At 47.6% G+C, this 12,378-nt stretch overlaps 1 protein-coding gene across 1 annotated transcript; it reads right to left on the bottom strand.

Annotated features, from left to right (window-relative positions):
• Nucleotides 1–2,820: 2,820 nt before the first annotated feature.
• Nucleotides 2,821–11,752, bottom strand: LOC119096192 (uncharacterized). The gene is made up of 6 exons (XM_037218981.1): nt 11,594–11,752; nt 10,939–11,083; nt 8,242–8,317; nt 7,576–7,772; nt 6,716–6,796; nt 2,821–5,524 (listed from the first exon to the last, which is right to left on the bottom strand). The coding sequence occupies exons 1-6, from the start codon at nt 11,639–11,641 to the stop codon at nt 5,283–5,285; spliced, it is 789 nt and encodes a 262-aa protein (XP_037074876.1). The 5' UTR covers nt 11,642–11,752; the 3' UTR covers nt 2,821–5,282.
• Nucleotides 11,753–12,378: the final 626 nt, after the last annotated feature.

The following is a 12,378-nucleotide window of genomic DNA, read 5'->3' as shown; positions in this document are numbered from 1 at the left end:
GACGCAGATAGCCCAGACATACAGCAGGTGCGGTGGGTGCGCAGCCGGCCTTAATTTTCTTGGACTTTCCCATTGGTGTAGATGTGGCGACACACAATGCATCCCTCCGTCCTTAGTCCCGTGCGCCCATAAGCTTGAATCGGTCCGCCCCTTCATTCGGCCTAGGCCGGGCAGTTTGCACTGGCTTTGGTTCCCAACAGCGGCGGCGGCGCCGAAGCCTGTGGACACTGCATGAGTCGACCAGTAACCCGAATGGCCCAGCCGTGGCGTGGCCCAAGGGACCGAGGTCTTCGGACCGCCACCAGTCTGCTTAAGTATCGGCAAACCAAGCTTGTCCAAACAAACATAGCTGCAAATTTATTTTCAAGACTGATATAAATACGACGTCATCTATTTGCGCTGAAACCGCCTCACTGTTGGCAGTACGGATGCGGGCACGTTACTGTATGCTGCACTCAAGGAATACCTTGACGCCCGCCTGATCCTTAGCTGTTTAGACAGCTGTTGAGAGTGAGAATATGCTAACTGTGGTGAGCTTCTGGCTGCGCCTGTTTGCCCTTTTTATTCGGGTAGCCAGTCATCATATCAACTATGTGGGTCGATAACACCTCCTCCTCCATTTCTATTTGCGCCTGTGTGAGGGGACCGGACGCTCGGTACTGCTGCCACCTTTTGGTAATCGTTCGAACAAGAGATTCCATTGTATACCGTTGTTCAGCAGCCGATTCTACTTCATCGATCGATGACAAGTTGTCAAGCGTGTCGAATATTGTCTCGTAGCCGCTTGGATAGGCATGGTAGAATGTCTGATTCTCATCTTCCAGTAGGTACAGCAGAGGCTTGGCCATCATCGACGGGAACTCCTGAAACACCGTAACCAGTGTTACCCATGTCATAGTGGAATCAGTATCAACCAGGATCGAAGCAGAAACGACGCACCAAAGCCGTCCACATCACATAGCTCACTTCGTGGGCAGACATTGCAAATCCACCCTTACTCGTGTCACCTGCAATGGTGACATGCTACTGTCGGAATCAAGTGCCTTGTTAGTCGCATAAACCTAGAAAACCCGATCACGTTTTGGCATAGTTGAGCTACGAAATAAGCCAAGGGCCCGAATAAAAAGTGCACACATCCAGGCCAGCACAGCTTCATCCTGAACCATCGCAAATAACAGCAGCAGAGATGGGGCAATGTACGTGGGAGCCAACACGGCCTGACCGCGATCGTGACGCCCGCCGCGGGCCGTGACCAGCCGTGATGGCGACGATACGGCCCGTGACTCTGACATCTGAGTCGTGGGCGGGAGGGCGGCCGGCAGCGACTCTGATGGATCACACGCCCCGCTCTCCGGCGGGCCCCGCCCGTTCACACGGCCGTCGGACACGCCGCGCGGCGGGGGGTCGGGCAGGGGTCAGGTGGAGGTCATGCTGCACGGACGGTTGATCAGCCTGCTCGTCATTGCACGCGGTTCGGGCTTTGCAAAGATGATGATGCATGTCGGCCTTCATTGTTGCGTAATGTCAAGGATCTCCCTGGAAAAACTGCTGCTTATGCTTGACCAGACTAGCCTTATGACTTCGTGGAACAAAGGGAGCGAAGCGAATGGGTGACACGCATTTTTTGTTGCCCGGGACGGAAACGAGGCTAGCCACGGGTGGCTTAGGTCAGTCCTGTAACCTTACCGAAGAAAATAGAAGCCATTGCTTCGTGATTTATCGTCGTGTCACTTCGCGAGCGTCACTTATTGACCTCCCCGGGCCTTCTGACCTCCGATACGCTGACCCTATCACTGAAAGGTCATAACCTACCGAATTAAAGTAGCAGGTGAGTTGTGGTCCACGCAAAAAAGCTCCAGCCCCAGGGGCGACGCGTTCCGTCCGTGCGTGAGCTGTGATCTAAATGTAGTAAATGTAACGGCAGAACACCAATCAGACTAAGCTCAAGTGCACAGGGTACAGGCTCAATGGGCAGCGTAGCAAAAGCGACAGCAGCAAAGCAGTTGACAGGAATGGGGAAGGATAGCATCATGATGTCACCAGCGTGCAAATTGTTATCAAATATAAGCTGCCAGCCTGTAAAACCTGTGAACCACGGGTGTCACTCTCTAAGTTCGGTTGAGAGCTCAGCCGAAAAGATTGGCTAGATCTAGCCCCCGCACTTGACTTCTCCCAGATTTCGTTCACTTCAAGCTGTGTGCTCCATGCTGAAGTATAGATGCTTTCCTGTGGAGTACTGACCTCTTATTTCAAGATAATGCGAACTGCATTTCGTGCAAAGCTTGGAATAGGATATAATTTACAGAAAAAACAATATCAGTTAATCTTAGTAACAGATCAATGATGACTACCGCTGTCATTGATCGCATTGCATAACCACCACAGCCATGATTTTGCGACAAATACACTTGTTACTGTTGGGAAAAACATGCGTTAACTTTCATCCGGGTCACCTTGTACTTTCAAAAGCTGCCGTATCTTGTAGTCAATTGTTCTTGATCCCAATTCAGGCACTATCCTTTGAAAAATGTCGAACCTTTGCGGACTGGCTACTGTATGACAAAAATATTTAGCCACTTGCAGGATATGTAGTACAAAATGAGCATGACGCTTCTATTAATATGTCTAGGTACCTACTACCTAGTATACCAATAGCTAAGACAACTGTTCTGTATTTATTAGGCCCAGTATTCTCTCTTTACTTATATGCAATGATGAAGGTCTGAGGATCATTGGGGAAAACTCAGGTTAGCATTAGAGCACTCAACCCCCCCCCCCCCCCCCCCGCCCCTTCCTATAAAAGTATATAAAGTGACACCCACAGCGTTAACGGATTGTAAAAAATACATAATCAGATCACAGGAACAAACACCACCGAACCATAATATGGATGACGTCAGGTCTACAACATGCCACTGTGAAAAGACGGCAGGCATTTTCTTTGGTTCAAGAATGATATCCTTCATCCTCGACCAGGGCTGGTCACAGTACGCCTACGTAACAGCGAAGTGGCGGCTCGCCGGTAACCTACGCTCCCCCCACCAGGGTGACGGTCTGGCCCAGGCTCAGATGGAAGATGTACCACGGAACTTTACTACAAACCATAGCCGAAATTTGACAAGCCCAATGGCTACTAAAAAGGCAGCACTTAGGTCAAAATGTGGAGAGCTGTGCCGTGTGTCTTCTGATCCCCAGTCGTGTATGTGTAGGCCAGTTAAAATATCCCTTCTATCCCTAAAATATCCCTAAAATATCCCTAAAATATCCCTTCCTTGGCGTGACAGCGGATACCTGGAATGCAGAGTGAGGCCTGCCGCTGGAGACTCACGCTCCCACTTTAACAATGCATCCCATTCGCTAAGAAGTCGTAGAAAAAGGAGCAGTTTTTGGATACGCAAATATCCCGCTTATAGTTGACTTTATGTTATAAGTTGTGCTGCGTGCATGCTTAAGGTGTGCAAGCAGGTGAATGCTGCCATAGCATCGAGCGGTTTGCACCGCTTGAGAGCAACGTGGACTGGGGGTCCTATTTTAAAGTTCATACTAGTTCGATTAGCCCCGAGGTGGTGGCGTGTCCAGCTGGGAATGGGGCTTGCCACATATGTGTCAATCGGCTGAACTAGAAATGTGCACGGAGAACGTAGCATCAGCACAAAGTTATCTTAAAACGTCCGCGCACGGACAATGTATGTAGGAGAAATGAAACGCAGCGTTCGTGACCGGTTTAATGTACACTTAAGAAACGCACGTCTACGAAGACCGTACAATCCACCAGACAAACACGTTGAAGGGCGATACACGGCAGTGGATTACGTTCCTGAAATACTAGCTTTGACGTGTAAATTTTAACGACCGCAAAAGACAACGCAGATTCCAGGATACTAGAACCGCAGCAAATTTGTTACATTCGTCCGAAGCTGAGCGAACAAACGTCGCCTTGGGACTTGGTTTGATGGAGGGATGCTTACGTTATGTGCACTTACAAAAAGTTAGCTTGTCGTTGAAGTGAACACTGGCGCTCACTGCTGTATTTCTTTTGTTCTACGCCAGGCACGTGTCCAGGAAAAATTTTGGCTTAGCCGGCTTCGCTTCCGACCGCCCTCAGCACGGTACCGCGTATTGTGTGCCGGGGCATGAGGCCTGGATGTCTGGACTGCTTGTATGCTCGTGCGGTATCATGCAAGTGTTAAGTTGGCGGTAAACAATGATCTAACCTTATACTCGGTAATTTGTGAAAGCCATATGCCTTAAACCCGGTAACCTAATACTTATGAAATTGGCAACATATTGTCGTCGATTCTCCGTCCCGATCCCGCTGTTAGGTGAAAGCCTAACTCATGAAAACCTCGTGAAAACCTATGAACATTTGCGGACTGGCTTAGCATTTAAGAAAGCTCGCATGACAGAAATGCATGATGCGGGACAGCATGTGATACAAATTTGGCTCTGATGAACAGCAGTTCAGCAAAACCCATTTTAGCTGGGCGATCCCATTAGAGCCGGCGCAGGACCGTGTCTTACCAGACCCAGCGCAGCTTTCGTTCTCGCCAGAGCTAGCACAGAGGCCGGGCTCATCAGAGTCAGTACAGAGGCCGGGCTTACCAGAGCCAGTACAGAGGCCCGGCTCATCAGAGCCAGCTCAGCGGCCGATCCCACCGAGGCTAGCAAGGGGCTGAGGGATTTCAGAGACGCTTGAAACTGTGACTTATCTGTGAAATTTGTTTTCCTCTTGCAAGATATGGATTTGTTACTATTTAAAAGAGCGGGCGCATGGTAATGTGGGCTAGTTTCCTCACTGAGGGGACCCAGCCCAACACCGGCGGGAGGGGGTGGGGAGTCGGGCCCCATATGGGTGGAATGGCCCCCGCAACAAGATGCGAAGTTTCCGCCGCGGTACATCAGCTGATGCGTAAGACAGGTGTTAACCAACCGAAGGTGCGAATGTGTTCTCTGACACGTGCACGGTGTGAGGGGATTCCAATCAAGGGGAGTCGCGCGTGGTGGTTCGGTATTTGGTTCGGTATTTCCACGGCAATGTGACAGTCGTGTTGTGAACATTGCGTTTCAAACAGACACAACAACGAAAGAGACGCAAGAACAAGGGGCTATGGGGGAAGAGGGGCTGAGCGATTTCCTGAAAAGTTGCTATTAGCCGTATGGGTGGTAACTGGAAAGAAAGGACAAAAATGGACATCGGCCCTAAGCTTGGGATACCTCCCGGTCCCCACGGATGTATCAAGTACATTTAGCGTTCTCTACATGAGTTGGTAATCCTGCTTGTTTCATCGGAACGCTTGCATGCGTTTGACAATATTGGGTCTCTCTAAAGCTGTGGGGGCCGTCTCTACTTGTAAAGCTGTGTGGAGGCGCGTCTCTGACGACGCGTACATTGCCGCCGCCCCCGGCGAAGTATATTCCTCGAAGTGACTTACATGCATATAGATGTGGCGGACGATTTCCTCCTTTTCCTCTGGGGAGTCGTCGGGCCAGGCGTTTTCTACCCACATGTCCATAATGATTTTGTCTGTAAAAATGTCAAAATCAAGTGGTTCTCAAGGGCTTACACCACAGTCAGTTGACATGCATATCTTAGAGCGAGCACAAACGATATCACAAATATTCGCGGTACTATAACGAACTGATTATCCCAAATATTTCCCCCCTTGCCTACGTGTTGCATAAGTACGTGAACGTGTTGCGAAGCGCACATTTGCGAAAGCAACTGTTCCTCTGAAGACAATGCTCCATGAGAGCCGTCTGAGTGTGGTTGAGTGTTTTTTTTTTGTGCACGCTATGGTTTTCAATTCTATGAAGTGCACAGTCGATACATAGGAGGGAGAACGCCTTTTCAGCAACTGTCTCCCAAAAGACTGAGTTCCCTTTTTCCGAAATGGTTTGAAACATTGCTTCCGTCTCTATGGTTATTTAGAGATTCTTAGCAACTTTTAGACTGTGCCAGCCAGAATGAAGGTTATAGAGGTCAAGCTGGTTAATTAATGAAGTTAGTAGTTGAGCTTGTACTTTGAATAAGTCGACGCTGTTTAGTGTTAAAAGTCATCTTCGCGTGGCAGTCAAGACCTGGAAAATTGTAGAAAAGCTAATAATTATGACGTGTGGTGAAATGTTGTAGAATGCATTCCTGTACCAGCGTATTTCGGATTTCACTATTACAATATCGACCACATGTCTATATATATATATATATATATATATATATATATATATATATATATATATAAAATAGGTTCTCGCTTATATACATTCGTACGGAGGTGAGTAAAACGCTGATTGCTTCCAAAACCAAAAAGCGTCGAAAATTTAAGGAAAAGCGGGAATCTAGATGTTGATAACTCTATTCTAAACATCGCAAAGATCTCTTGAAGAATGTTCATAGGAACGAAAACAACAATGTTAATGGATGTTTCGAAAATATGTTTGTTAGGCGTGGCGATTACATTGCGCAGTGATTGTTCAGCGTTTGAACGTAAGAATACCAGTGAATGTATTTTAGCGCTTTACTTACTAGAGCAGGGGCGTAGCCAAGGGAGCCCCCCCCCCCCCCCCGCCCTCCCCCCTCCCTTAGGCCCGGATTCCTCTTTATCATCATAGACGTATCCTGACAGAAAGTCAAAGTTCGGCGCGGTGCGTGCTCCCCGAGCTCCGGGCCCTATCTTCAAGAAAATACTGGCTGCGCACGTATGCTGAACTCGCTTACAATTTAGGAATAGACCTCGGTACTGGTCCACCAGTCCGTGAACGCTGTCCAGAATGTTCTGCTTCGTTGTCTTCGTTGAGTCTGGAAAGGGTCGCGCAGCTTGTTAAAGGCCTTTGCAGCTGGATTTATCGTATATCTTTGCTGCTGTGAGCACGAATGTAAAGAGGAATTTAGGGAAGCGACAAAAATATTATCCATCAAACATTTACGGAAGGAAAACAGGTATCAAGGCGACTAAACGAAAGCGAACAAATGATATGATAATAACCAAATGACACGTATATACACCTGTATATGTATATGGGTATAAATATATAAATACATATATGCATATATATATATATATATATATATATATATATATATATATATATATATATATATATATATATATATATATATATATATATATATATATATATAGACCTGGAAAATATATATATATATATATATATATATATATATATATAAGTGTGTGTGTATATATATACATATATATATACATATATATATATATATATATATATATATATTATATATATATATATATCGCATGATACTCTTCCAGCGAAGGCACCTGAAAAGTGCCTCGTCATGGTCATTTACTGCAACGGACCATGAATCGGGAAACAATCGAACATAAGTTGTTCAGCTTTCTTCCCTAAATTATGTGCGCAAAAAAAAAATGTTCCCGAGGATGGAACATGCCCACGTCCCCGATAAAATTGCAGAAGTTATCCAGGGCTCAGTCCAGCGATGATTCTGCCCCGCTTAGACAGGACAACAACGTCACCAGTCGCAATTCACTGTCTGCTGTAAGGCGCGACTCATTCGTCTGCGTGGCCAGCGCGGGTGCGTACTCAGTGCGAGTCGGAGGTTGATGGCCAGGGCGGTGGCTGCGGCCTGCTGCAGCCTGCCCGACTGCTCGGCCAGCTCCTGCAGCTTCAGCAGCCGCACCCAGGGCAGCAGCACGTCCAGCCGCACCACCTGCAGTCGCTGCTGCAGCGTCGTCTCGAATTCGGCCAACACGGCACCGTGCTCGGTTGCGATGCCCTGCCTGCGCGCCAGGAAGGCTCAGAAACGAACGACGGGCGAGAAACGGTGCAACATGGGCTACGCCCAGGCGCAACATGCGGTAACGCGCAGGCGCAGCTGGCGGCGACGCGCAGGCGCAACTTGCGGGAAGGCTCAGTAGCGTACAGTATGGCCGATCGCGCGGTGCAAAGACTGAGATGAGATGTGATGGGTATTAGCATTTGTCATCTGTGTCTCAGCTGGGTTTACGGGCGCATGGATCTTTATCCCAGGTGCGGTTGGTTGCTGTACATACATTGTACGTGCAACTGCATGATGCCATTCACATCAACATACAGGAGAACGACGGCAAGATTTTAGTCAGCGTTTCAATGCCCGATCCAGATACTTTGCGACATCGAAGCAGCCTTGTCTGTTCACAGAGAAATCAGGCAAAACTGGATGGATGTTTTTTCTATTATTTTCATTTAAACGCGTCCTCCAGTCCTTACCCCAACAGATATCTATCCAGTATCTCAGGTACTGCTCTTAGATATTTCAGTATATTGACGTATTTGTCCAGCTGATCTGTAAAGAAAGACAAGAAACGCTGCATGCAATGATTCAATGTTCGGTCGGCTCCAGATTAATAATGGAATATTGAAGTGTGTTAACATCACTGACATTATCACTTTAGCATTGGCATCACGGAAAATTGCGTATGTTGTATCTCGAGCACACAACAGGAGAGAACTAGGCATGTGGACGATACCAAACTGTCAATTCGCGTCTTCTCCTTAGCAGACAGGACACGTTGCCAGCAGATGGTAATTACGGGGTTAGACACGCCCGCACGCACGCACGCACGCACGCACGCACGCACGCACGCACGCACGCACGCACGCACATACGCACAGACACACATTGGACTGACGACCACCTCATTCAGTGGACACATCACAACGCACGCACGGAACGGCGTCTCAAAAATGCACATAATATCCTACCATGACCAGCGACTCACCACACAACAGATGGTAGATAACACCACTATGGTAGACAGATACGCGATGTGGGACGACGACATGTGCTCGAGGCTGCACATATTCACGCGACATGGACCCATTCACCAACGGGCCGGTCAACGCGCAGGGAACCCAAGCCCTCTACGAAGGATAAGGGATAATACAAGGTTAGGCATATTACACGGACAAGATGAGACATACTATGAAAAAAGACATCATGCAGATACGACAGAAAGACCGATATGCAAAAGGCATTGCACCTTTAAAGAGGTCATTAAGAATGTGAAGATTTCAGCTGGGGCGCTTTAGCTGTTCGAGATTGTCTTCCATGATTTTGCTGCGAAGTGTTTCACGTTGGATGCCTAGCACGTATCGTATGTTCTTAGAAATGGAAAATGAAAAGAATTCCGCTAGCGCTGTGTTCCGCCTCGTAGCTACGGTGGGTAGGCTTGACTATTCCGTCAGTTTGTCAGTTCATCACAAACCATGGTGGTTGTTACCTATCATTATCAGGTGTGATAAATGTAATTTAGGTTACATGTTTTGAGACTGTTACCGTGCTGATGGAACGTCGATGGCATGCAAGGAGCTTCGAGAGAAATGTGGTCTGCTTGGACTTTGCTCAAAAGGAGTTTTGCTTCTATCCTAAACAATCACAGCCATCGGAAGGCAATCGCTTAATCCGCCAGATCGAAAATGCATCTCAGAAGAATATAAACAACGACGTCACTTGTATTTTAACGACCAGTGTATACCAAAATATATGGCTCCAAAATCTAATGATATATGCGTATGTGTGCATGGAAACTATTTATGACAGCAAATGTGTTACGAAATGTTGTCTTCGTTTTGAAATATTGAGCAGGAGATATGAAATTTGGTGCTATATGGGACAACTTTGCATAAAAAGCACCCGCATACATCAATATAGGTATATATATATATATATATATATATATATATATATATATATATATATATATATATAAGGCATCATTATAAGCATCAATATTCATCAACGCCCACATTGTGACGCTGCGATAGCAATATAAGGAGCAACCAATACCAGCTCTCACTAACAGACAGCTGTGTAGTTACAGTCCGGACGGCACGCGCAGTCTCCGGGGGAACACTTGCAAGTGTACATCACATTGCATTGCTTCAGCAGAAGTGTGTCACGAGTGAAGGGATGGTGTCGTGGGATTTCGGTAAAATATAATTAGTCCTAGCCGGGCCCCTGGGAATGTCGGCTTACATTGTCTCCTGGGGGTTGATCTAATGAACTCTTCATCAACCGTGTAAGCCTCGGGACATTGCATGCTTATAGCACAGTTTGTGCTCTGTAACGTCTAGTGTAGTCGCGGTAGGGCTTGGACAGGTTAAGCGCTTCTGTCGCGTGTGTTTGTCGGTGGACTGAATAGGGTAATTGTTGGTCAGCATTTGCTTTATTTCCTGCAACTCTAAACGCGCAAATTTCCACGACGAAGAATGCTGTACCACCTTGTTCACAGCAGCTTCTATGACGCCATCTTTGTATATTGTTAGCTCTTGAACCGTCAGCTCCCTGCATTTCCCTGTTGTGTTTACTGTGGTGCTAAAACAGGCATGACTACCCGCTTTATGATTTTTGTCCTTCAATTGTGAATTTGTGCGGCAAAAAAGCGAAGCTTTCCTGATGAAGTCTTAAATGGAGATGAAACGATAAAGCCAGCTCTGTTATTTCAATGCCCTAATGTGAGATACCATATAGATGCATATATACGTATGCTGAGGAGTTTTGTGCTTGGGCTTATCCCACTGGCCGTACGAAGTTTCGCCATTCAAGCAAGCGACTAATCAAGTGCCGGAGTTCGACTAAGTGTTGCGGCCGGCAGGTGCCGTCACAGATACAAGGCTGTCGCTGCTGAAGTCACAAGTATGACAACAGCTGACAGCGCATGCGGTGAAATTGCGAATTAACAGGTACATTAGCGCTAAACGATTTCACAGTCACCAAGTGCACAAACTTCTGCCTAACCAATGACCACATAGCCCTAAGCTTTCCCCTCCTTCTGTTCTTTAACTTTGACACATTAAGCATATGGTGCTGCACGAAATAATTGCCTCCAGCAACGGGTTTGCACCTCCCTCTTGAGACCTTGCTACGCTTATGTGCAAACATGACGTGCCGACGGCGACCGTCACCTTTGTTGACGTCGTCGACCTTCTCGCGAAGGACCTCCATGATGGCTTGCGGCCCGAAGGCGTGACACGAGGACGGCTTGGCGAGGGGGTGACGACCGGCGGCGCCTAACACGCTCCCTTCGCCCGCCACCGCTGCGGCCAGCATCTGCCGAGACAGGGGCTGCACCACCGAGATCGGGCTACACCACGTGTCCCAACGTCACATCGTGCTGAACGATCGCCTCTCGTGACAACCGGTGGCGTGGTATCCAGCTGGTTACTAGGATCTGGTGCAGATTGTTTCGAATGATTCATTCGGCATTCCTAGATGGTATGAAGGCTCAGGAGCATGTTACAGCAAAAATAATAAGAAAAATTAAGAAGTGTTAATTTATCACACCGTAAAGGAACGAGGTTAAAAGCACTCGGACAATGGTTCTTAAGGCATGCGATGCAACGGATGTGAGTTGTCTGCACCAAAAACGGGCGTTTTGCTGGAATGAGAAACGGAACAAGGTAGGTAAGTGAAAAGAAACAAAAAAAAGCAGAGAAAGAGAGAGAGGGGGGGGGGAATGAAGAGAGATTGACAAGAAGGGAGAGAGATAAGTAAAGGAGAGGAGAGGGGCTCCGGAGTGAAGTAAGGAGATACGTGAGTGAAGATCTGCAAAATCCGTACCACAACGACGAAGCACAATTCCGAAAGTGCTCGACGGTTCAAAGCCATGCTTCAGGCACTCTTGCAACCATAGAACGTTTCACAAAATCACCAGTTTCTTCTCTCAGACAGTTGATATCGCTGGCCGTTTTCAGACAGATGCGGGTCGCAAGCGGCGCGGCCACTGCGTGCGGCGAAACACCAGCGCACTGTAAGCGCTTCACGCTCGTCCACGTGAAGCTGCGGGCCGAGTGTACTCGACTCAGCGGCCGCCACGTGGGTAGACATTTCGGGGGACTTCTGGTGTCACAGGACTATCGATCGGTCGAGCAAATGCCAGTCGCCGGCGGTGAGTGTCTGGCGCCCTTTGCGTCTGTCAGAATGGGGACCGGCCACTGGTGTGGCGGTGCAGCGGCGCGCGACGGCGGTGACGTTGGAGAGCCTGTCTACTCATCGGTGCGGTATCCAGATCCTGACCACTGGGTCGCAATTAGTGAATGACCTTTGTTCGCTATTATGTGCCTCTTAGTCTCTTAGGATTAGCGAGGCTAATGACAAAATTCTCACAGATGATCCGGATATAGCAGAATTATTTAATTGCGTCTTCACTGAAATTGGACAAAGTTAAAGGACAAGATTCCTAACTCATCATTCAACCCCCTCCAGCTCATCGTAAATGCAGAAAATGAAATGGATCTGCCACACACTAGTGAAGAGGAATAAATTCGTCATCAATGAATCTAGCATTGTTGGAGCTGAAGTTGACGACATAAATACAGACATTCAAGTTGTCTTATAGGGTAATA

This window comes from Pollicipes pollicipes, unplaced genomic scaffold (assembly GCF_011947565.3).
Source record: "Pollicipes pollicipes isolate AB1234 unplaced genomic scaffold, Ppol_2.1 Scaffold_4295;HRSCAF=5057_pilon_pilon_pilon, whole genome shotgun sequence".
Classification (NCBI taxonomy): Eukaryota; Metazoa; Arthropoda; class Thecostraca; order Pollicipedomorpha; family Pollicipedidae; genus Pollicipes; species Pollicipes pollicipes.
Note: the sequence above shows the minus strand (reverse complement) of the source record. Positions and strands in the feature narration are given on the sequence as shown.

Bases quoted from the DNA above. Each gene is read 5' to 3' on its own strand.
- LOC119096192 (XM_037218981.1), bottom strand. From the start codon at position 11,641: ATGGCTTTGAACCGTCGAGCACTTTCGGAATTGTGCTTCGTCGTTGTG. The intron at 6,797-7,575 runs GTACGCACCCGC...GACCCTTTCCAG, and splicing joins CAACCTCCGACTCGCACTGA to ACTCAACGAAGACAACGAAG. The intron at 5,525-6,715 runs GTAAGCGAGTTC...ACATTTTTACAG, and splicing joins CCGAGGTCTATTCCTAAATT to ACAAAATCATTATGGACATG.